The sequence below is a fragment of the Anguilla rostrata genome, chromosome 6 (assembly GCF_018555375.3).
Source record: "Anguilla rostrata isolate EN2019 chromosome 6, ASM1855537v3, whole genome shotgun sequence".
Taxonomy (NCBI): domain Eukaryota; kingdom Metazoa; phylum Chordata; class Actinopteri; order Anguilliformes; family Anguillidae; genus Anguilla; species Anguilla rostrata.
The window spans coordinates 46,370,714-46,396,201 of NC_057938.1; the positions used below are offsets into that span (position 1 = coordinate 46,370,714).

At 41.3% G+C, this 25,488-nt stretch overlaps 2 protein-coding genes across 9 annotated transcripts in view; both read right to left on the bottom strand.

Annotated features, from left to right (window-relative positions):
• Window positions 1–250: 250 nt before the first annotated feature.
• On the bottom strand, window positions 251–9,953 carry themis (thymocyte selection associated). The gene is made up of 6 exons (XM_064340039.1): window positions 9,103–9,953; window positions 7,268–7,417; window positions 4,969–5,430; window positions 2,618–3,663; window positions 1,775–1,907; window positions 251–1,481 (listed from the first exon to the last, which is right to left on the bottom strand). Exons 1-6 carry the CDS (start codon window positions 9,191–9,193, stop codon window positions 1,297–1,299), a joined length of 2,067 nt encoding a protein of 688 aa, XP_064196109.1. The 5' UTR covers window positions 9,194–9,953; the 3' UTR covers window positions 251–1,296.
• Window positions 9,954–10,083: 130 nt separating this feature from the next.
• Window positions 10,084–25,488, bottom strand: part of ptprk (protein tyrosine phosphatase receptor type K) — a 133,343-nt gene continuing 117,938 nt past the window's right edge. For 2 of the 8 annotated variants that reach the window (XM_064340031.1, XM_064340029.1), the window contains 18 exons: window positions 24,661–24,696; window positions 23,153–23,164; window positions 20,756–20,940; window positions 19,394–19,481; window positions 18,934–19,010; window positions 18,732–18,749; window positions 17,681–17,717; window positions 17,470–17,567; window positions 17,104–17,220; window positions 16,755–16,909; window positions 16,305–16,440; window positions 16,038–16,187; window positions 14,578–14,751; window positions 13,003–13,134; window positions 12,681–12,806; window positions 12,314–12,477; window positions 12,005–12,140; window positions 10,084–11,275 (listed from right to left, as the gene is read on the bottom strand). In XM_064340031.1, coding sequence (XP_064196101.1) covers window positions 11,222–11,275; window positions 12,005–12,140; window positions 12,314–12,477; window positions 12,681–12,806; window positions 13,003–13,134; window positions 14,578–14,751; window positions 16,038–16,187; window positions 16,305–16,440; window positions 16,755–16,909; window positions 17,104–17,220; window positions 17,470–17,567; window positions 17,681–17,717; window positions 18,732–18,749; window positions 18,934–19,010; window positions 19,394–19,481; window positions 20,756–20,940; window positions 23,153–23,164; window positions 24,661–24,696 — 1,895 coding nt within the window. In that variant the 3' untranslated portion in view covers window positions 10,084–11,221. The remainder of the gene's footprint in view (window positions 11,276–12,004; window positions 12,141–12,313; window positions 12,478–12,680; window positions 12,807–13,002; window positions 13,135–14,577; window positions 14,752–16,037; window positions 16,188–16,304; window positions 16,441–16,754; window positions 16,910–17,103; window positions 17,221–17,469; window positions 17,568–17,680; window positions 17,718–18,731; window positions 18,750–18,933; window positions 19,011–19,393; window positions 19,482–20,755; window positions 20,941–23,152; window positions 23,165–24,660; window positions 24,697–25,488) is intronic. The other 6 variants (XM_064340037.1, XM_064340030.1, XM_064340032.1 and 3 more) reach the window with 3 other exon arrangements.

Here is a 25,488-nt window from a genome sequence, read left to right on the forward strand (position 1 = left end):
GTCGCCACAGCGGATCATCCTGATCTGCATATTTGATTTGGTATATGTTTTACGCCGGATGCCCTTCCTGACACAACCCTCCCATTTATCTGGGCTTGGGACCGCCATTACGAATGCACTGACTTGCGCATCCCCAGTGGCTGGGTTTTTGGGACATTGGCCAGGATACGAACTCTGGGCCACCAATGCCCCTGCATGTAATACATTCTGACCAAAATATAATTATTTTTCATCAAAAGAAGGAAAAATATCACATTTCTCAGTTTATTCAGTTTACACTCTCAAAACAGATTAGATAAAAATGACATAATGTGTTATTTTATAATACGCCGTCTAGTTACAGTAGGTACAACATGTTGTGTTCCTTTCAACACAGTCTGTGTTAAAAAGTCTCACTTTGTAACACATAGATTGCAACTTTGTAACAGAAGCAGTAAATGAGACACAAAATGTGTTGAAAGTAACACAAAAGTAGTAACACAAAAAGTGTGGATATTAACACATCCTTGTTGAGTGTGTATGTATGTATGTTCAAATAACCGTTATTTATAGCAGTGGTGTGTTGAAGGGCATCACTGAACACATAACATGTGGAACCTTGAAGCGGTCTGGAAACAGCAGCAGAAGACCACGCTGGGTTCCACTGCCAGCTTAGAATAGGAAGAAGTTACAGTGGGCATGTAATCACCAGATCTGGACAAGTGAGTATTGGAGAAATGTCGCCTGATCTGATGAATCTAGATTTCTACTGCAAGTAGTGCAGACGGCATGAATTTGTGAATCCATCACACCGTGTGACGACGGTGCAGGCTGCTGCTTGTGGTGCAATAGTGTGTTCAAATGCTTTCTCGGCACACATTAGGGCCCCTTAATACCAGCTGAGCACCATTCGAATCCCCCAGCATACCTACTGTAAGCACACTTGCTTCCCAAGTGCACCCTAAATGACCACATTCTACCCTTTTCCAAATGGATGCAGTACATGCTGTAGGACACTGAGCCATGTCACAAACCATACATCATCTCGAGCTGGTTCCACAGACATGACAGTGACTTCAGTTTACTCCAATGGTCAGTCCCCAGAGCTGCGTACCAATCCTCAAGCTTTCCATTGTTTTCACTAAGGAAATAAAAACTACTATGACAAAAGCAGTGACTGACTGATATAACTTACACAATAAATAATGCAATTTTGTAAGGCTTCCAGAATATTTGATTCCTATTCATGAAAACCTGAACAGCTATCAAAGTGTGCTCATCCTTTTAGCTTGGATTTATTTTTTGTTGCCTTTATTTTTATCTGCCTGCTTTTGTTGTTTGCTCATAGGAGTTACTTGGCTTGTCCTTCGTAGTGTTGTGAATTTTTTGCTCTTGGAATGTTTTCCTGATGCTGTCAAGTTCATCTTCATCAATGTATTCATAATCATGCGCGTCATCATCGTTGTCATCCGCTGTCTCGAGGCACTTATCCAAACTGTTGGCTGTAGAAACAAATGACCAGCATAAATGCAACATTAACCAAATACAGAAAAAAACTTACATAGAATGTGTATAAAGAGCAGAGTGCAAAGCCATTGCTGTAGTACAAGCACGAGTCTCGATTTAAAATGAGCTAAATTGAAACAAATGTGAAAATTTGCCAGAAAGAACAGAATAATAAAGTGCATATATAGAGCACTCATCAGAAGAAAAAAAATTGCATTGTGAATCGGTTTGTAGTAGTCAAAAAGTTAAATGATTATAGCTGACATGATTCAATGGGCACAGGTCTGACCTTTTTGCAGGACTGGATCAGGAAGAGTGACTGGACTTGGCATCTTTATATCACTTCTTAGGCTGGAGCTTCCTATTTTAACAGATGCTGATAAAACAGGCGTCGCTGGCTTTGGTTTTTTAATGCACAGGCTCTGAAAGAAAAATTGGGAGACATGGTGACTTCACGAGTTATGAAACTTTTGTTCTGTTCAGTATAATGAAGAGTGATCTGTATTGAAAGTTTAAACACAACTTGTCATCAAAATTGCTTAATTTCTGGTAAAATTGACCCACAATAGGTATGCATCGTACATCATTAGTCAGCCTTAGGAATTTTGGCAGAGTAAAGAATGCCTAGTATGATACTACTCTAGGCCCATTGCTGCAACGGCTAGTCATTGTCTTCTAAACTGATGGAAATTCAATCTTCATAATTTTGTAATGGTAAGGTCTAGCATGAAGAAAACCTGTGAAAAGCTAGATGAACAGCTTTTCTACATTCTGCAAGCTCTTGGTTATGCTGCTGCTACTACTACTCTGATGATGTCGCAGGCGGATTCTAGGCAGCCAATCAAACGGAGGAATAAGGCACGGCAAAGGTTGCCCTGTGATATAAATCCATGGTTACCACCTCTTGGTGCTGGGGTCTTACATGCTTCCTCCACTGGCATGGCCTTGTATGTTGCTGGTCTGGCTACATATTTGGTCATAGCAGTGGCTATAGAGTACATCACTAAATGTGCATGGGCACCTCAACCAGATGTTTGCTGAATCTTTAATTTCTTTCATTTTATGTTAATTGCGGGATAAAACACTGATAATGCTAAAGTGCACAGAATGCAATGAAAGTAATCATTATTACCTTTGGTGAGAGGGTGGGCTCAGGCCTCACTGGCTCTGGGGGCTTCAGCTTCAGTGAGTCTGGCAAGGGCTGCTTGGGCTTCTTGGGTGGGCGGGGTGGAGGTACAATGGTGGCTGTGGCATACCTCCGGAGGGTATAATAGCAGTCCTCACCGATCTTCTCCACAGCAGAGCGTATGGTTAGGGGTACCGTGGGCCTCGGCTGTCTGCTGTGGAGGACCTGCAGGGTCAAGGAGGTGCGGTAGACTGGGACCTCCCAGCACTCCGACAGGTCCATATTGGAGATGACGAGGTAGGAGTCGGTGATCTCCTCCTCCAGGTGCAGTCCAGGCACGACGGCCAGCACGTCAGACACCACGGAGAGGTCCCGCACTGCCACTTTGACGTTGAACGGCAGGTGAAACCGCTGGCAGATCTCAGTGATGTTGTACTGCTTCTTGTCGTGGATGACCTCCACAAAACCGCCGTCCAGACACATGGGGATGAGAACCGACTCGTAGTTCTTGCCTTCAATCTTCTCACAGGCTAAGGCCTCCACTGTCTTACGTGTGCCACCGTAGGTCACCTCGCTGGTCTTCCTTCTCTGGACCAGGAACTGGTCTCCCACAAGGACAGTGGCAAGCCCCTCATATCGAGACTCGAAGGTCCTCGTGGCGACCACGTGAAGCTGCTCCTTGTCTCTCTTGGCAACCTCCAAATCGTACGCAGTGGGAAACTCACGTGGCCGTCGCTTGAATCTCCCCTTGTAAGAGGTGGGGACCAAGAAGTGGCTCCGTCTATCGCTCCGGATTTCAGATGCTAGAATTCGCTTGGCCCGTTCAGCACTATGGATGATGATCTGCTTGCAATTAGAAAGGAACTTCAGTTCTTCATGAAGATGCAATGGTGTCTCTATGACCTCAGCCACAAAAGGAAATTCATCACTTGGCTTCTTGTAGATGTCACTCAAAGACAGAGGCTGCACAAAACAGTTACTGTCACACTGCCCTGTCACGTCTATGACCTCTACATCCAGGCTGGATGGGATGTGCACAACATTTTTTCTATCTGTAAAGAAAAATGAATAAAGATATAAATACAGTTTGGACATTCAATACATGTTTTTGATATGAACATAAGAATAATCAGACCTGCTTCAAAGGGTATACATCTAAATGAGCTGATTAGGTCTAATTCACATATTTTAAATATTGGCAGAATGTGTTCCCCTAGACATATACAATCAATTTCAGAATATGCATACAAACACATTAACAGAAGAAACTGAAGATACATCAGTGCAAGAAAAATTTTGGTTAAAAAATTGAATTAACAAAATTATTATTAAAACAACGCATGCCAAAAGTTTTTTCTTTTGACCCAAAACAGTTTTGGGTCAGGACAGGGCAAGAGTGGTTGCATAGACAGAGCCACAACACCTCTACATGGAGTAACTGGGTAAGGTCACCTCAAGACACAATCCTGGAAGAGCCAAAACCATGGCCCAGGGACATAACATGTGCTAAAATTAAAGAGATTAATTATGTATGTATGTGTACAACGGATTTAGGAAAGGTAAATTAATGTGGAATTAATTAAATTAAGGGTATCTGAAAATATAGGGGCGTACTAAATATCTATTGATAAAGATTGTTATCAGAAGGGGAATTATGAGTTATCAAGAATGTGTATTCCTGCATAAATGTCTGGACCACAGAGGGGCCACCTAGGACCTCCATTAGAGGGGATATTGAGGAATGATAGTTAAAATCATAAGATCACACACTGTTGCACAAAGCATCTTATTTGTAGATTATGGGGAGTATATTATGCAGTTTCTCTCTTCCTTGATGGGGGGGGGGGGGGGTCTCATGGTTGTGGGGCAGGGTGTTACAGCCCCTATTCTTTATTCTTGGCCAGACCTTATTTTGGCAAACTATTTGTGGAATTGTGGAATGTGGAAGGCCTGCTCAGGATGGGATTCAAGGGAGAACTTGCTAATGTTTGTTAACCTTAGCCAGCATGTCATCTTGTGCTAAGCTATTATTGAATCTGTTCATATTTGCTATCACAGACTTAACTGGTGATTACGCTTATTAATAAACCACCAGTTTTGACCTCATCTGCATCTTCCTGTTCAATCTAATACCTAAGTATTAGTCAAATACAATTTAGACAGATAGAAATGGGGGTGGTTTATAGATATATGGTACACATAACAAAGGCATATAACAAACAATTGGAATTTCTATAATAAAAAACAAAAACGAGCACTTACTGACACTTAATTTTGACCAACCACTATTATCATGCTGTCATTGTTAATGACATATTTTCCAATTAACACAGTAAGGGATTAAAATTATTACTTACACTTCATCACAGCTTGAAGTTCGTAAACTGGAGAGAGAATCAGCTCTCCGCTGTAGTTCTCAGGAAGCTCAGAGAAGCGCATCTCTGCTATGGGCACAGACTTGGCCAGGCTCACAGTTCTCTTTCTGCCTTTGGGCATTTTCAATTCCACTATCTCTTTCAGTGTGTAGAACTGGTCATCTTTACACTCGTAGAACTCCCCTTGCTGAGACAACTTCAGCGTAAAGCGAAGCTTGGGATCTCTCTGCGTGACCTCACAGTCCACACAAGCCTCTCCGTCCTTGGTCGTAAAAGAAACGAGGCTAAAACTCTCCTCCTTCTTCACCGTCTCATTGGGCAGCTGCAGGTCACAGGAACAGCGGAACGTGGGATGACCGAGCCTGTCGGAGCTGATGCGTAATGATTCCACGATTTCCCCCACGGTGTGATAAGGTCTCTCGTCTGCTACAATCCCAAAAAGACCTGGGAACAAGGCAGCACATTCATGCTCAGCCACCAACCACACACTGTAAACCACACAATTGAGGAGTACGGGTCATAAGGTTCAGCCAAACGTAGAACAGAGATTAATCTGAAGTAATACGATGCATCAAAGTGGTGCTAGGACTTGTACAGTATGATGTAAAGACATCTGAGAAATCTATGGGGCAGCATTCACAATATTGAATGAACTGTTAAGGCCACCCCCTAATGACCTATAATGCATTTTCTTTGACATGTAGCTATTAATATCACATAACCATTCAGAAAAGTAGTGTTCAGGTAAGAAGCAAGCATAGTACCATAATTATCTTTGTTGGCAGTTCTTACATTATCTGATTTGCAAATTGCACAAATACACTACATTTCCAAAAGTAGGTGGACACCCCTTCTAATGAGTGGCTTTGGCTATTTCAGCCACACGCATTGCTGACTGGTGCCTAAAATCAAGCACACAGCCATGCAATCTCCATTGACAAACACTGGCAGTAGAATGGGTCGTACTGAAGAGCTCGGTGTCTTTCCACGTGGCACTGTCATAGGATGCCACCTTTCCAACAAGTCAGTTCCTCAAACTTCTGGCCTGCTAGAGTTGCCCCAGCCAACTGTAAGGGCTGTTATTGTGAAGTGGAAACATATAGGACAGGTCAGCCGCAAAGTGGTAGGCCACACAAGCTCATAAAACAGCTCCGCTGAGTGCTGAAGTGGTGTAAAAGTGTAAAATCATCTGTCCTCGGTTGCAATGCTCTCTATAGAGATCCAAAACTACCTCTGGAAACAACGTCAGCACAAGAACTGTTCATCAATTCAAATTAAATATCACAGATTGCATTCAAATTTCAGATCACAAGGAACATTCTTGTGCAGCATTCTTTAGTCATGCAGTGGGTCTCTGGCCCCTACCAGAAATAAAGTAATAACACTTTCAAGGGAGAAAATTTGAAGACATTGTATACATTTGAGAGGCCTGTGGTGTGACCCCAATAGCCCCAAAGACATTCCCTTGTTGTTTGTAACGAAGAGGGGGGACAGATAGACAGCGAGGAAATGGGTAACATTACTGGAGTCACACAGAGCAAGTTTGGCAGATCAGTTTAAACTGCCTGTTTCTTAAAGGTGGTAAACTAAGAACTACATGTCGTACAATACCTGTAGTTGTTTTGAAGACATTTTTTCTCCATGCAGTGATGAAGGTTAACAGGACTTTATTCTCAATCCTGTCACATGATTGAGTTTTTGAAGAAATAAGAGTGAAGTACTGTAGTGAAAGGCCTTATGTGACCCTCCCCCACCGATGGTTGTATACAACACAGAGCTGTCTGTGGGTCTTCACGATAAGCAGGCAGTTTACAGAAATTTTATTGGTGGGTAATTATCGGATGTCTTTCAATTTATATCCTCATTTTTTAAAAATTGCAATTTTCTATAGCTACCATGTCGTGACAATGAGCATTATGCAAAATCTTCAGAACGTTCATACGATGTCAAATTGTGACTGCATTTGTGTAAAAATTCAGTATGAACGTTGCCAAATTTCAGTCTTTCCATAACACTAACATTTGTCGGCCACCATGATCTCCACCCATTTGAAAACGTTATATTTTGCCATTTAACCGGAGTAAAACTTTAACACATCCTTGCCGTCATTATCAATTTGTCAGCTGTAACATTATTTGGCATGCATTCTGTGAATTTACTGTAAAGTAACATGACTGTGAGTATAGTTACATGACTGTGATTTTGAAGGCTCTCACACTGTATGACAAAATAATTTATTCAGGCTTCTTGTACAATGATATACTGATAATCCTGGACCCACCTGGGCAATCCAGAGGCAGACTGATGGTCATGCTTTTGGCTCCTTCTGGGTGAATCTCAGCTGTCAGCTTGGAGATGCTAATTCCAATGACTTTCAGGATCTCTCCAGTAGGAAGACAACATTCTCTCCCAAACATCTCATACACAGAACCTTGGAAACAAACAATTTTGGAGAAACATTGATAGCCATGTACTGAAACTGGCACTGGGTTTGCACTGGCAATACAGACTGCAGCAATTTTGTGATTGCCACCACAAGCAATACAGCAAATATACTGTTAGAGCAGAAATGTTAATTTAAATGTATTTATTTATAGATTATTTAAATTAGAAACTCAGTGCATCTATTACATGTTATACCCTTCAGAATTTCTTGCTTCAGGTAACAATGTTTTTTTTTTTTTGTATCATACTTCATTTGTTTGTCAAAAGGTTTTCAGAGGTAATTTTCTGAATAAAACCATTTATGCCTCATGACAATACTGGAGCAACACTATAACTGAATGATATGTTCGGTCAAGAGCACCTGAGAAACATTTGACCAAAGACATCTGAGAGACATACAGTATATACGTGTATGTGTACTACATATAGGCACTACGTAGTTAAGTTTCCTTTGGACAATCAATGCTCTGTGTCACATAGTGCCATTTGAAACACTCATGTTCACAGCTGAATTTCTGGGTCCATTTTGGCAATCTGTCTTAAATGTGCCTCAATGTCAAATATTTATATGATGGAAAAAAGGACTATGGACCGTGAGACCATGAAATTTAAATACGGAATAAATAACGTGGGCATGAGTGGAGTTTAGAAGGGAAATTCTTTTGAATTAAATACTGGTTAGTAGGTATCCCTGAAGAGGAGGGAAGCAAAATTTCAATATCTATGCCTTCACATGCACAAAATAACTATATGGTTAAAAAATTATTGCCTAGTCTAGTTTTTCTGGATTGTAATAGGCCTACAAAGTTACCATTCTGCTATAGGGAAATGGCCAGCGTACATATTTCACTGGGCCTGCATTTTCTTTTCTCCAAACATCACATTGACCGTCTAACTTCTAACAAACTTTCATCACAAAATTGTTTTAAAGAAAATTGTTACACCCTTGCCTGTGTTTTTGTAAATCATTACACATTATTTGTGTGCACTGGACAAAGAATCTCAAAACCAAATAGCTAAATACACATTGTACAAAACATTGTGAGAAAAAATTCAAGAATGACATTTGACTTGATTGTTCTTGGAAACAAATGTTTTTAGAGATTTTTCCCCCCATTTCATTTTTTCATAAATCCTTTAGGATGAGTTTCTTCAAATACTTCATAATCTGTATTTTAATGTTTATGTTAGAGGATCTTTTTCAGGTAACTTCTGTAAGTTCTACTAAATCTAGCCAAATATTCAAAAATTTTAATTCCAAGAAAGACAGATGTAAAATTTAGCCAAACACTGCATGTAAAAGCGAGGTGGAAGTGTGCAAAAAAATGCCTGGAAATTGCTCAAAGATATACTGACAATTTAGCACTTTTTATGGATTAATTAAAAACTAGGTTTATTATACCAAATAGAAATTAAGATTTTTATAGTAATGCAATTATAAGAATTCTTGCCCCAGCTTCACTGAAAAAATCATCGGATCAAATTTAAGAACACATTAGTAACAGAAAGCAACAATCAACACACTCGCTGTACAGAGGATCTGGATTCGAGCCGCTAGTAGCCTCTGGATGCAGTTTCACACAAAATACCTACTCTCTCAGGCAGAGAAAAAATAAAAAAGATGGCAGAAAAACAAACAAATAAACCAAAATACTAACAGAAAAAGCTCACCTTGGAAGTAAATTCCTGATTGAATCTGCAGAATTCTGGGAAGCGACCTGGGATCGACAGAGCGAGTAAATTCATCCAGCGTCATCGCCATCCTTGTCAAATTATTTTTTCTCCAGGATTTCCTCCACAATGTTCACAAAGCTCCCTTCCCCATATAAAGCTGCCTTTGGGTTTGAAAGGAAGGCATCCAACTAGTACTTTAAGATAGCTTATAAAGCAAGGGCGAGTTTGGGGCTAGGGTAACCTGTGTGCAATAGGTTCAGACAGCACACGGTGATAAACTGAAACAAAGGGAAACGGCTTGCATTGTGGTTGGCGTGCAGCCTCTCCTTTCTCAGTCTGACTCCGGAAACCAGGCAGCTTTATCAACCACAAGTCGCAAAGCAGGCTAGCTCACCAACATTATTTATTTAAGCTCACTGCCACGACAAGCACAGTATATTTTTAAAAAATCAAAATAAATAACAAAAAAAAAAATTGTGTGTTTCAGGATCGTCCTTTGTCCTCAAAACTCACCATTTGAGTTAGGATGTCAGTTGAAGACAATTCAAACTCCTTCATTCAACAGTTTTAGAGTGCCTACGAAATGCATATACAAATACAAAGAACGAAAAGCAAGCAGGGGTGGAGGTTATGTAGCAATAGAAGTCAATGGATCAGTTTTACAAGTCTTAAATCACAAACTGAAATTACGGCTGAAAACAAATCAGTCGTGACCATAAGGCAACTATGAACCTGCTATAGTACAGTGTTTTCTTCTTTTCTCCCTTGTTATTCCTTTCCCTTAACTAATAATTGGGATATGACTGTATGCGTTTTACTTTGATGCATAATGATTGTATATGTCCGAGATGTTGTTTTTGTTGTTGTATGAATCAACGTACTGTCGTCTGCATGTATTCTGTTTTAGTATCCACATAACAACCATATTTAAGGTATCAAGCTCTATTTTCACCATTTTGAAAAGGCAATAACAAACAGTGGGTTTCCATTTTTTTTATTCAAAATTTTTTTTCTTTTTTTTTTACAGCCAAAAAGCCAACAATTACAGACAGAAAAAATGAACAGGACTAAACTCCACATATAATTAAATGTTCTCAGCAAAAATAATTCATGTCCCTCATCGGCTAAGTTGGGTTGGCTGCACATTGGTGTTCCAGAACTGACTGAAACCCTAATGAGCTGTAACTAATACTGTTGATATTATATTTCCATTCTCTTCCTTTTTTTTCAAAATACCAACACAAATGTGAAAATGTTACCTTGATCTGGAAAAAAAAAAAAAAAATTTGCGGTTGCCTCTTGACCTTATTAAATCCTATCGGCATTGAGAAAACTGACAAGCATTTACACAAACCACTAAAACAACATGTAAAAGTGAAAACATTAAAAGAATATGCTACTGAAATATTACTAATACTTAAAAAAACTACATAAAATGTTTACATATTAAACTCAGAGAGTAAACCGGAAATTAAAATGATTGTTTCTTAAGCCTTCAAAAAGGAATGCAAGTAAACAATAAATACAAACAATGTGCTTTATCCATATAGACATATTTACACAAAGGTCTTTGGCTTATGATTTAGATTTACTACAAAACAAAAATAAAAAAATATGCCAGCCATCAGTGCACAATACAAACATTACTAAGCCAATGTCACAAGGCAGCACTTATATTCATATATAAAGAATGCATCATTTTTTTCTTTCACATTTGCAATTTACTCGTATGTATATGTGAATATATAAATATTGTTCAATGACAATGCTCATAAACAAAACATTTTTTAGCATGCAACAACTTGGCGTTAGCGTTACCCTTTACAATGGCTGCACATTGAAACAAAATGTTAAAGTACGTTAAAGCAAATGTGGCCTGGGGCCAGCACTTGATCCTGTGGCACTGAGCATGGCGATATACAATGGAGACATTTACAGAGCACTCACATCATACCAGGACATTAGGAAAACAAGAGTGTTCAAAAAATAATTGATTCGAATGGCAGTCTCGACAACTGAGCCAAAGCTGAAGTGGAATGGTGCCAGGTTCCGGAATGTCCCCCCCCCCACCCCCACCCCCACCCGCCCAAATACACACACACCCAAAACACCCAAGTTAAGTCGTCTCGATGTACTCCAAAGCGAGATCGTAACAGAAACGGTACTGTTCCTGAAATAAAGCACAAAAAGCACAGAGATAGGAGTCAGAAAAAAATAACAGACAAATGGAAACTTCATTTGAAAGAACACAATGTTAACCTGAGCACATGTATGTGAATATGCTTGCAGAGATGACCGAGAATAAAGAGACTGAATTTCACGGGAGCTGCAGAGGTGAAGTATGATATTTCACACAAAGGATGTGGTAAGAAGCGTTTTTTTGCGCATGCATTTGATGTTTCATTTGAAATGTTAACTTCACTTTTAGTTCCTGAAGTGCCTCAAAACATTTTAGTATTTGTCTCTTTTTACAATATGTATGCTGCGTTCCACGTAGCACTGGAAAGTAGCATCCGAATCTGTTTTCATCAGAGAATAATAATAATTCTAACATCGAAGACATACATTAATATAGACCATGCCTGTGTGCTAACTATTGTGCGCAGAAAACAGCTTATCAGATTTCATGGTAATAAATTAAGAGCAGCCAATCCCATTCTAAAAGCAACATGGTGCTTAATTTGCCACAATCTATTCCGAACATGACCAATTCCAGTAGCCGCCTACAATTGTGTATTACATAAAGTTGTAAGATTATGAGGTTTTCAAGTGCCAAACATTTCCAACAGTAACCAGAAGATTGGCTTCCTGCCAATTCACCTGTGATACTTCCAAATGTTGACAGCACACCTACAAAAGCTCTAGATAATTGGGACATTGAACAGTTCCTACTACTTACTGGGCTCTCCACCATGTTGGGCTTACTGTTCCTCAGGCTCTTCACCGCATGGAAAACGTCCACCACATTCTGACGCTTGATCATTTCACACACGATGCTGATGGCACAGAACATCCCACTGCGTCCTCCTCCGTTCCTACAAAGCCAAAGACAGAAGGAGTTAATGTGTGTGTTTTCTGAGCAATTAACTGGCAGGAAGGGTAGGTGACTGCATACACTGAGATGAAGACTGAGAGTCAGTGTGTGTGTGCATGTGTGTGTGAGTGCATGCATGCATGGTTATGTGTGTGTGTGTGTCCATACACTCACAAGCAATGGATGATAGTGCGTCCCTCTCCCTCCTCACACTCCTCCTGCCACTTGTCCACCTGCAGGATGAGCTTCAGGAAGGAGCGCTTGGATGCTGGAACCTCCCTGTGGGCTGCCCAGCCCAGATACTGGAACTGCCTCACCATCAGGTACCCCTCCTGGGGCTGTGAAAAGGAAAAAAGCCCCCTTTCACTCACACATTTCTCAAACTATTAGCGAGAAACCTTGTATTTTCCATATTTGTATTTTAATGGTACTCAACCAGAAAACAGATCACAATAAAAGCCAGACTTGCAGATTTTGCATTTGAATATGAATGGCTCCCGATGAACAAGAACCATAACGCATGGAGCACGCAAATACTCACCCTCGTTAGGTTACATATCCTGAAGAGACGACTGATGACATCACAATCCATAGAGCAAGACATACATTCAACTTGGACAGGACCGTAACGAAGCATTCCTTCTTCAGGCCAATACTGAGGACAGCCCTAAAGAGGGGAGGAAGAAGAATGACCTCAACAACAGTTGATTTTTTTTTTAAAACCTGCAACCTTTTTGCCACAGGAAACATATTATCATGGACGCAGCGAATACTGTAGGCCTGGAAAGAAAAGGAACTGAAGCAAACAAACAGGAAAATTTCACAGAAAGGCATAGTCACCTGGGCGAAGTGAAACTACTAACCTGTGCCAGGTCAATCTCATTGAGCATGACAAGGGATGTGCAGCCATAGTCATACACCAGCCTCCAGAAGTCCTTCACCGTGTTGGGCAAAGGGTGCTGAGTTACAATGAAGGCTGCTGGCTGTCTGTAGCTCTGTAGTGAAGGGGGTGAAATAGCAGTTTTAGCAGGAAATACACCTTTCTGAATTACCAAAACATTTTCATTTTCAATGAGGCAACACGAATGATGCAATGGCACACCTCATGTGATGGTTACAAAGTGTGACAAAGTGACCATGCAAAAAAAACAAAAAAAAAAACAGCTTTTGCAGAACCGTTTAAAAAACAAAAGCTTTCCAATCAAACAATGCAAGTGTCATTTTAAACCCGAGCATTCCATTTTATCGCATGCCACAGCAGTATGAATTAAAATGAATTCTGCTGACATAGCACTTAAGCCATGAAACAAATCCAGTTTAATAAAAAAGCATAATTTGCAATTAATCGAGAAGTTAAAAAAAAAATAAAAATCAGAAATTACCTGGAATTCTTCTGACGGCTTGGTTAGAAAAAGTCCAAGAGTTTGTAAAGTGTACGATGCAGTGATTTAACATTTCCCTCAGAAAAGAAGCTCAGAACTAGCATACTAGGGGTTTCTCTGCACTGTACATTTGATTAGAAGAAAAAGAGCATACGTCTCTGACACTGGCTTACAGCTTCGCACCAGACCAACACAGAATGCGTCTATAAATACATCTAAAAACGGTTCGACTTTGGAGGGAATATGCAACCAACTGCAGATGTATGTCTCTGTCTGTGTGTCTGTCTGTCTGCGTGTGTCAACTCAATAGCAGAGAGGAACACTGTTGAATATACAGTACATTTCTGGACATGGGCTTGTTCATTTACTGAAAGGCAGCAAGGATAATTGGTGTTGTGGTGGCTGTGCTAAACAGCAATCTGAGTCTGTTTTTTGTTTTAATAATACGACTACTACTACTACTACTACTAACCACTACTACTACTACTACTCCTACTACTACTACTACTACTAATAATAATAATAATAGTAGTACCACTGGAATGTATTACATAGGTGTTTTATCTCATAAAATATATATGATTAAGTTAAACATAATATTACACTTACCTCCAGTGCCTATTGAATCTACTTTCTTTGGACTTTCACAATTTTTATTTTGCAAATTACTTTTTTTGAACATAATTTAGGACCACGTATACAGCCATCTTGAAGAATTACAATGTCATTTAAGGACAATGATGAAAAAAGTGAAGGAAAAATGGCATTTATTTCATCTTCTAAAATAATATGGGCAAAATGGTTTATAGGAACTGCATTGCCTCAAATCCTACATCTGCATAGCTGATGTTTCCACTTCTTAGTTAATTTAATGATTGCCAAAATATAACTGGAAAAAAATATCCAGTAAACACTAACAAATATTTGTCATACAATGGGCTCGAAAAGAATAAACAAAAAAGTAAGGACACCTGGATTTGTCTCTAGCTTTCCATTTCTACACATTAACAGAAGTCATTGTGCAAAGGTAGACCGGTGTTTTGAGCAGACACTTACATCCAGAAGGGCAGCATTGATGTAGTTGCTGCTCTCCCCGTCGATGGTGATGAGGAAGGGCAGGCAGCGGTCAGGGGGGAGCATGTCCATGAAGCGGTTCTTCTCGTGGTTCCTGGGCAGCAGGGCGATGCTGCAGTCCTCTGGCTGAGGCTGGGGCGTCACCGAGTTCAGGGTCTGAGGGACACAAAGCACAGGAAACGGTCAGGGGCGCGCCCTTATTTCATCAAAGGTTAAGTCTGGGACCTACGACCACCCAAAAGTTCCCCTTTGTCAATGCATGATGGGACATTTACAGTGCACATTTACATGCACTCTTTTGGTACAAAGTGATTTACAAGGACATTACGCCAAAATCTTAGTGCAAATACTGTACATGCCAGAACACAGCATATATATTTTACTATGTATTTTAAAATAACATTATTTCAGTTTTAGTGAGTTTTCAACTAATTTTTGCATGAGAGGAATGAAGAATGTTTTAGATTTACATCAGTTTCTGACAAGCTGCTAGCTTTACATTGGCTGGTATAGGGGCATTCAATGTGGTATCAAGTGAAAAATATGTGCAGTGTGCAGCACTTACACAGAAAATAGTTCCAACCAAAGACAGGATTAAATATAATTTTAGAAAAAAATATACACATGTACATACTATCACTGAACAAACTTACTTTAAATCACAAAACTGTGAATGCCCACTAAAAAGCCATTGCAAAGTCAGGAGGTAGTCAGAAACATCTATACGTTTCTAAAATATTACACATGAAAACTCTTGGAAAAACTTGGACTAAAACTGAGTAAATGTTTAAAAAAAAAAAAAAAAAAAAACTCCACAAACTCCAGAAAGTGAATTATCCCTTTAAGAAGAGGCCAACAGATTTCAACATTTAGCATACTGCCTTCATCACTCTAACCTTAAACCTAACTCTACAGCGTCACTACAAAGTGTACAGACTACTTAAAAAGGAACTACTACCGGCCTCCATTTACAGGGAGGAACTAAACAAGTGTTTTTCGGCAGCAGGAAATCTAAGACATTACAGATTTTAAACAAAAATGAACCGTGTTCTCCTAAGGTCTTTTAGCCATTTGGGTTAAAAATAGACTTGCATAGACCTAAAGAATTCAGAAACTGAAAACCATCCTATTTACATTGTATTTAGCACACACACTTCACACTGTTCTTAGCAGAAGTACGAAGAAGGGCCTGTGTGCCAGAAACGTCACTCACTTTGGTGAATTAAGAAATTATTGAATGGGAGCCTTGCAGAGTATGAACTGTCATTTGACTCGTCACACATTTGATTGGTGTTCCATCCAGCACCCGCCCTAACAACAACAGACGTGCGTGCCACTACCACTCTTAAGGTATCTGTGACCAACATAACTGAATTTCATTTTCTCTTGTGTGTCATTGACATTGCTCAACAAGAGCAGGGGAACGGCTGGTGATTGCTTACTTGGAACTCATCCTTGAGGTGTGAGGAGTTACTCTGGGAGTCTATTCTGATCATGTCGTAGTAGGCGGCTTTGAACTCGCAGGCCGGAATGACGGTTTCTCCACACAGGCAGGCCTCCAAGATGGCGTCATGGATGAAGATGTATTGCTCCTTCAGGAACAGGAGACAAATAAAAAAAGCGAGAGTGAGACGATCAACCCCTCAGCAGCAGAATTCAGGAAGCGAGGCCGCGACTGATATCGAGGGGAATTCACAGTAGATTTCTACCTCGGTCTGGACCATGTTGATGCGTCGCGAGCGTAGGGCCTTCACGCAGTTGTAGATGTCCACCACCCCCTCCCGCTCCGCCATGTCCAGCATGATGTCGATCACGATGTAGCAGCCCGTGCGTCCGGCTCCAGCGCTAACCGAGAAGACGGGGACATGTCAGACCGTCAGGCAGCCTACGAAGCTGTGATATCGCCATCTTCCTCTTCAGGTACTCGTGAGAAAAATATTCTGCAACCCTCACGAGTGTAAAGAGAGCTTAGGGAGCAACCACATCCTGTAAGGGGCTCTGATATTTTGCAGCAGCAGGTGAATCTACTGCCTGTCTCACAGTGCTCTGAAGATTTCACAATCGGCAGTATACATATTGACAAAGAGTCTCTTTGTACGCCATGCAGCCGATTATGAATGACATCTGCGAAGACAAGGTCACTCATGCCAGTGAGATACCTGCAGTGGACTACGATGGGCCCGGCGCTGGGCGGGTTGGACATCTTGACCCGGCGGATGAACGACAGGAGGCCGGTGGCGTGGTACGGCACGCCATGGTCAGGCCAGCCGGTGAAGTGGAACTGCTTCACTTCCCGTAGCTCGTTAAACCCTCTCTGTTAAACGAGAGACCGCCACAGCAATCAGTCAGTGAACATCTTTAATCGGCGAGGATTAACGCAGGGTTACGGAGTGGATCAGCTGCTCGGGAAATGCTTGCTTGAGCGCGCCATTTTGTTCGTGAAGTCTAAATATTGCTGGAATTACCAAATGTAATTTAAAAAAAAGGCTAAATAAGCGTTTTACTCACCCTCTCTAATGTAAAAGTCCTGACAACATATTCTGCAAGTGGTTCTACTTCAACAAATGTCACTTTGAAATCCCCATACACCTCAGCGTCATCTGGCCAGTACTTGTAGCATTTCACCTGCATGAGGAAAAGTCAAATGTCATTCAAATGTCAATTTAATTCCATTTGGTTATTTGAAAATGAAATGCTTATCTTAGCAGACTACTTTGCCTTGGTCTCCTAGGTCTATTGGAAACACACTTACAGCACAAAAAAAAGATACTACACTACAAAGAAAAAAAGAGAATGCATGAGCCTAAATCTTTGAGAAATAATGATGAACGTGTTCAACTTCTCAAATTGGGGGACACTGAACCGCAAACATACCCGTCCCACTTCAACCAGGTTGGTCACCATGACAATACAGGCCGACTGCTCCTGCCAAACCATCCTCCAGAAGTCGTACACAGTCTCATGGACCGGGCCTGCAAAAATTAATGAAATAATTAACACATTAAAACCTTCAGTCCATAGCCGTCATTTTATTAATGAAATGTCTAAATAACAATGTTCCAAATTTAACCCAGGTATGTCTTACCTTGTGTAGCAATATAATGGCTTGGCCGTTGATATCCCTAAAAATAAAATTATAAACACATATTGAGACCACTTGTTCGAATGGTCAGCTTGCCAAAAATAAAAAAGACTGCCACAATGCAAAAACTACAATATCTGCTAGAATTACCACAGTCATGGCTTCATGAGAACAAGTACAGTACTCGATGAGGTGTGTTGTAAGAACAAGAAGCTGTTTTGTTGTCGACACATTTTGAGATCAGTTGAAATCATCCCAGTCATACAGATTTATTATAGCTTTAAGTGGCCAGGGGTGCTGCTTGTGACAGTAAAACTGCAGTATGCAAACAAATACTAGAGTGTAAAATGCTTTTTTTCTGTGAAATATTTGAACCATTAATGGATTATATCAATATTAAGTGTTTTGAGGTTTAAAATTCCACCATTTGTATCCATTTTTTTGAAAGGACAATCAATTAAGTGTTTTTTGTAAACAGGAATTCATTTGCTTATATTTTCATACTAACACAATTACATTAACAATACTAATAAACTTATTTATGTAGATTGCACGTTTTTCTTTAGGTTTGTGTAAATTAATGTAAACACATGATGATATTTGTTAATGCAAACAGTACTGTAATGCATCAGTTGTTTCATTAATTATTTACCAGTGTCGTTTCATGTGGCCTTTTTGAATGAATGCCTCATTTACAATTATTTTTGGAGAGCGGGCTTATTAAGAGGTTTGGTCAAGTATTACATGGAGTTATCACATCACAATCTTCTGACTGGGTTTAGACACAGCATAGAGGGGAACAATAAGCAACCTCCAACATCCTATCAATAGCAACATTAGTCCATAAAACAAAAAAGAGAACCGGTGGACGATGGTCACGAGCATGACGAAAACAAATGTAATAAGCGTATGAACAACAGGATGGAGAAAGAAAAGTAAGAAGAAAAGGGGGGGCTGGGGGGGAAACACCTCATGCATCTCCATGCAGATGTTAGTACAGAAGCAAGGCGAATGGGAGAGGGTAAACAGTGGGATCCCCTACAGTAATACTTACATCCCTGTACAGCCATATCTACAGCCCAAATCAAGGCAGAGTGAAAGAAAGCACAACAATGTCAGTGAGTACAAACACTTTGAACAAGGAAAAAAAAAAGCTGTATTCATATCCTCGACAGGGCATGCAGAGAAGGCTTCACGTACGAAAGAAGGAAAGATGTTTCGCACACGCTCGCCCGTGGAGAAGCGACACCACTTACGTCAATGTAGTTGGCGTTGATGTAGTCAGAGGAGGGGTCATCCTCCATCGGCTGAAGGATCACTCTGGAGTGGTCGTCTGCCGTGGAACATTACAAGCCATCAGTCAAGTGCATTTGATTTCATTAACTAATATTTCTGTGAAGCAGTATCATTTGCTTTCTGAAGTCATCACTGCTTGTGGGCCTTGTTCCAAAAGATGTCAGCAACATACTACAGCAGACTTGAAATGGCAGCATTGCACAGGTCAGGCTGGATTCTATCAACATTCTGACCTAAACACAGCATCAACAACATTCTGACCTGAGCAACAGCAAGTATTAGATTTTATCTTCACTTACAGAGCTAGATGAGTTTATCAGTCACTAACTAACTAGACAAATCGTGTTCGTGCAGAAAAAAAGCTAAAAATGATCCATAAGTAAAAGTTAAAGACAAATGTTGATTGAATTTTAGTCTTACACGCAATAATGTTTCCATAGCGATTCTTGGTCCTGTTCTGCTCTTTTTTTGCCACATCCCAGGAAGCTGATTGGCCTTCAAAGAAACTCTTCAAATCACACAAAAAAACAAAACAAACCCCATTAAAATGGACAAGCAGAGGAAACCTTGAGGTGCTTTCAAACACACAAATTGCAACACCGTGCAAGCAGTGTGCACTCAAGGGAAGCATGAAACCAGAAACCAAGCTGTTAATGTTTAGAGGACGAAACCATCTTGATTGGCACCGGTTAAGTCGGAAGCTAAACACTTTTTACAGATGGAAATAAGAACAGGATCATCCCTTGATTCCTGACTTCCCCAAATGATTTAACCTCAGGTTTCACATGGACTAACGCTATACTGCATATGTTGGTACATTTAGTGCACTTCTAGACTATTTCTAATGACCGTACCTTTGCTGCATTAAGCAATTTTCATGTTTCCCCTACAGGAACTAGCTAAAATACAGAAAAATGTTAATGAATTTGCTTTTACTGATAGTTGATTTAATCAGGATCTCACCTTAATACTATTTCTTGACACATGGTACCATTAAAAAAAAAGATCAGTACTTCATCAGAGATGCTTTAATGTATGCAATATTTGTATGTTTAAACTACACACAGTGAAATCCATGGCACAGTGAGAGCGCTACAAATGTTCAGGGCTTATCGAACCTAACCACTTGCTTACAGGAAACGCCTCTTGTGGTAACCCATCCAGTCAAGACCGGGGAGAAAGAACCTGCATCTTCATAGGAACCAAACTCATTTACAGGAAGTGACATCACTCCGTGCTCATGACTGAGTGGGGGTTGTGGGGTATGGGGGGGGAGGGGTGTGGGAGGCAGCACTGCAAAAGCAATGCATTGAAGGCTCAGTCAAGTCTCCCATGGTCTGATTGCTGCACTTTGTGCACGAAGAACAAAAAGAAAATACAACTATTCCCTCCAAGCATTTCCAAAGCCTTGAAATAAATTCTTTTGAGATGGCCTCCAATCAAATTAATACTCAATCCCTTCTTTACATAAATCCTAAATTGAGCATGACCTGTAAATGCAATTCCACAACCACATTTGGGAAAGAAATCAAGTCTGTTCGGGGCTATTTAAATACATACTGTCTTAACAGTTGAATGTTAGCGATGAGGATTTCACCTTCTGGAGATAGCAGGAGAGCCTATACAGTTCTGATGACATAATTGGGCTTAGGTGACTGAAAGGTTGCATGCTAGAGATGACTGTTCAGGTGACCTTGAGGCCAAAGGCATAGACAAGTTTTAACAGCACAGGGTGCCAAGTGTGCGCAAAACTTTTAGCGTCAGCGTTCGGCTGGGCCCTACCTCGTACTCCTCCTTGAAGCCGTAGCTGTCTGAGGTCTTCATCAGGTTGATGTGCTGTAGCAGGTCTGCCACCCGAATGGCAGGGTGCAGCTGGCCCGTCTGGTAGGGCGACTCCGTCCCCTCGCAGTGGTACCGCGGGACGTCCAGCAGACGGCTCGATTCGGCTGCCGCAGTATGATTCTCGTCTGCGCAATACATTTAAGAGCCATTTTTATTAAGAGAGAGACATTGGAGAAGATCTTCAACCGATCATTTAAAAACGTTGTGAACTCCACTCCACATATCTCCTTGCAGATTAGGAAACAGTGTGCATTGTTGCCAACATTTTCAGACAGTTTAACAGTGCGAGAGATGATGATATTACAATAGCACTGCCGCAATGAGGCACCGACTGGGCTCCATTTTTTATTATTAAATTAAGGGTGAGAGGATAAAAGGTTTATAGATATCTTAACATCATAACTGTAGGCCTATCCTAATGCTGCAGCATCCACTATCAAAGAGAGAGAGTGCAGACTAGAATGTGAATCTTTCCAAAGTAAGTGCAGTCAGCCACTGTCTCATGTGAAACTGCAATCCATGCGTCCCTGAACCGGTAACCGGTAGTTCACAGGCAGCTGATTTAGCCAGGGGAGCTATATCACAGACAGCTGATTTAGCCAGGGGAGCTATATCACAGACAGATGTTTGGTTAGGGGAGCTGTATCACAGGCAGCTGATTGGCCAGGGGAGCTGTATCACAGGCAGCTGATTGGCCAGGGTAGCTGAATCACAGGCAGCTGTTTGGCCAGGGGAGCTGTATCACAGGCAGCTGATTGGCCAGGGGAGCTGTATCACAGGCAGCTGATTGGCCAGGGTAGCTGAATCACAGGCAGCTGTTTGGCCAGGGGAGCTGTATCACAGGTAGCAGATTGGCCAGGGGAGCTGTATCACAGGTAGCAGATTGGCCAGGGGAGCTGTATCACAGGCAGCTGATTGGCCAGGGGAACTTTAAGCGAGTAAAGAGATGAGGATACCCATGGATTGAAAACCCTTCTTCCTTTTTCCAGACTAGTCCGAGCAATTATTCCACAATCAGAGCCTCAGCGCGTGATTAATTAATTCTTCTGTTTGTTCTTACAAAAAATTTGGTTTCTGATTAGGTATTCAAAAACTAATTGAGGAGATACTTTCTTCACAATCACATGTAAGGCTTATTTTATGCTGAAAACAGCTACATTCTATAAACGGTATTTTTTAACCCTTTTAAAAGGGCCTTTTAAAATGATATCACAGCGACGTGCAACACAATTGGATAGCAGACCTAGGAATATCCACAACCTCACAACAAATACAGAAGTGTTTAAAAACTTATACATACAATATAAAAATAGCACCAGACCTGTCAGGGGAAAAAAAAAGTTTAGCTGCCAGAGCACTGCCCGCATTCCTGCTCGCACTCCACTCGCAAAAAATCTTTACCGAAAGATTCTCGCAGAGTCGACTGGCAGCCTGAAACGCGTCACCTTGGCTTTCACCGCGAGGAACACAGAGAGACAAACCTTCACAGCACAAGTTTCCTGCAGTCGCAGAGCCCTTCCTGTGAAGACACCCTTGTCTTCGAGCGCGGGAAAAAAAGGAGGCGCTGTCGAGAGAGGCAACGCGCAAGCCTGACAGTCGCCATGTGGGCCCTTTAAAGGCCCAATCTGAAAAATGTCATCACATGAAACACCGTCCCGTTTAACAGCCTGACTAGGAGATGGGAGGCTGGGTTCGGGGGGTTCCCAGGCAATCCGGCGCTAGGATTTACACCCTTCGGACCCCTTACGCTCCCCTTGGCAATCATATTACCTACTGAGCCGTGCACTCTACATCCTTTCCGCTTGGCTAAGTCCTGAGCAATGGCAGCCCACAACCTATATATCAGATGAGGGGACCCGGCGAATGTGAATTTGTGGTTCAAGTGCGAGATGGCCACTACAGTGAGAAGTGGCGTTAGATTTATTGCCGGGGCCAAGGAACACTTTAACACTTCACACACACGCAGGCACACACACACACACGTGTGCACAGGCACACAGACATGCACACAGGCGCACGCATGCACAAACACACAGGCACGCACACACGCGCGCGCACAAACACACATAAGCGTGCACACGCATAAACTGGGAGGTGGAAAAGCACAGCTTCCAGGCAAATCTCCTCACTATTTCAATTGCAAAAATGAAGGACAAAGGATGGAAGGGAAAGTTGATCCTGCATAAAAACACAAAAGCAGAACTCAGCTCCGTGCGCGAAAGCAGAAAAATAAAGGTGGTTTCTCAATGGGATGGGTTCATGGAAATCAGCAAACTCATACTCGTTTGACACTTTTGAAAAATCAAGCTTTTCTTGTCACGTAACACGCAGACTTACCCGTTATTGGCACTTGAGAATTGTTGCAGTAAGAGAAAGGAAAACAACTTTAGAGAATACCAGGATGGATTTGGATAACATTTGTATTTCACTTCCTTGATGGATGAACAGGTGGATAACTTTGCGAGTTTTGACAGGACTAACAAACTGACATGAGGGTGAAGATGATCAGGGGGCACTAAAAAAATCAATGTAGCAACGAGGACAGTGATACCGTGTTTCTAAGTCAGCTACAACAAACACAACTGCTCATTACAACACACAACCATCTAAGCGCTAACAATTTTTCAGTCAAGGGATCCATTTGCATAGGAAAATTATTTTTTTTCTAAAAGAATTATTCTAAACTAAAACAAACCTACAGTTCACTGCACATAAACTCACATCAAAATTAAGCAATTCTGCAAAATAAGCAAACATGACACATTAAGATATGGCCTAACTGCACCTTTCAAAAGCTATTATGATGCGCCATAAAAATATGTGATTAAAATAAAATGATTCCACAGCAAACAGGAGCCTGAGGGAGTGTTTTAATTTCCCATCAAACTCGAGGTGTCAGTGAGCTGCTAAGAATCCGAGCTTAGTTGTTAGCTTGTTCTGTCATGTAGAAAGTAGCGTGCGCGTCTAAAGTGTTTAAATTTGATGTCGGCACTGGCAGTGGAACTCCATTAGTTGTTCGCAACAAGTCGTGCCTTTCTGTTCAGGGCTCCGAGCGATGATACAGTTTTTTGCACTGGGGAGGGGGGGTGTTGGGTTAGACCGTTCTAGATCTTAATGGTTTCCTGAATTTACGAGGCACTGTGAATACGCGTTGCAAAAAAACACCCTTGTCTGCAACAGGGCCATGCAACAATAAAATACAAGTTAAGCGGTACTGAAATTCCATGAAGTGCACTCCATTCACACTTTGGCCCGGGACGTGTCTCACTGTACGTTAAATCAGCTGGTGCAGTGCGTATATCTCACACTCTCCGCTCTGCTATAAAATGATAGGCTTCCTCCTAGGGGGATTTTGCAGACAATGCTACGGCTTGCAGAGGAGAGAGAGAGAGAGAGAGAGAGAGAGCGACTCTTCTGTGAAATGCAGGCCTGTTAAACGTGCTCGGTGTGCCTCGGGCCCCTGGGTCGGTTCTAGCCGCGGGGCATTACTCATCGGGCACTCTACCAAAGGCCTCGGAGCCAGAGAGCATGTCACATCTCTACTGCACCATGGCAGCGCTCCAATCCAAACCATCCTTTATATGTATATTTTTTTGGAGGGTGGCGGGGCGGGGGGGGGGGGGGGGGGGGATGCAGCTGGGGCAGCAAAAATCCTCTTTTTTCCCTGTGATGAGTCTGTTTCAGACACAGGGAGAGAAGCTGCGTGCTTGGGGATATTATGAGCTGTGAACAGTTCCCCAGACCCGCTGTGGAGACAAAGAAAAGACTACACATGGGCAGGACAAGGATGCATGCTGGGAAGCGAGCCATGGCGGGGTAAGGTGACAAAGGGACCGGAGCCTCACCTAGCACAGCGGTCGGAACGAGCGGATCATTAGGCACTGTGGGAAAATAAAGCTTGTGAGGAAATCTCTTTGCAGGAAATCTCTCTTTACCTTTTATGTCTTGAATAGACCGCATACTGCTTAGTAGGCAGGAACACACCAGTACAAAAGAAAGTGAACCTTCGTAGATGTTGGCAAAAGATTAAAAAAAAAACTTTAGATGGCACATCACCTTGGACATTGTTAAAGAGATAAAGCTGATAGCTTCAATGAAACAAGGAAGGGACAAAAAAAATACCATATAGCATAAAGTAATACACATATTTCCTGAAAGACTAACACAACAAACGTTTTCAACTACTGCAGTTGAGCACATAAAGGATAGATAAAGAAAAGGTATCTGAAAAGGTAGCTTGTATACTTAAACACCTACAAAAAAACACCTACATTTCAAATCAGTTTGATCCCAATGTCAAAAATGTTCTTTTATTCTGCAATTAGTTATTAAATTACTGAAATTCAGGCTACATGAGCCTAATCAAATTTTTTTTTTCCACAGGCAGCAGACAGCGCCTTGTAAGAACTATGATTTTGTGTGGGAGTGCTTAGCTTTTTAGGTCTCAGAACAAGGGTTTACTCATAATCTGACTTCGGCGATGCCATTTCTAAAGAAGTGCTCGGGCTGCAAACTAACTGCTGAACTGATAAATACATGGCATTTACTGTAAAACTGAGAAAAAAGGTCACGGGCATCTTTGTGATATCTACATTAATTAAGGAGCCACTGGCTGAGTAACAGAAATGAGCACATTTACCTCTGGCCAAAACATTCATAACCAGCATTTACAA

Excerpts from the sequence above, each read along its gene's own strand:
- themis (XM_064340039.1), bottom strand. The coding sequence starts at position 9,193 with ATGGCGATGACGCTGGATGAATTTACTCGCTCTGTCGATCCCAGGTCG. Across the intron at positions 7,418-9,102 it reads ATCAGGAATTTACTTCCAAG|GTTCTGTGTATGAGATGTTT; the intron begins GTGAGCTTTTTC and ends TTTGTTTCCAAG. Across the intron at positions 1,908-2,617 it reads AGCCCACCCTCTCACCAAAG|AGCCTGTGCATTAAAAAACC; the intron begins GTAATAATGATT and ends TTTTTCTTTCAG.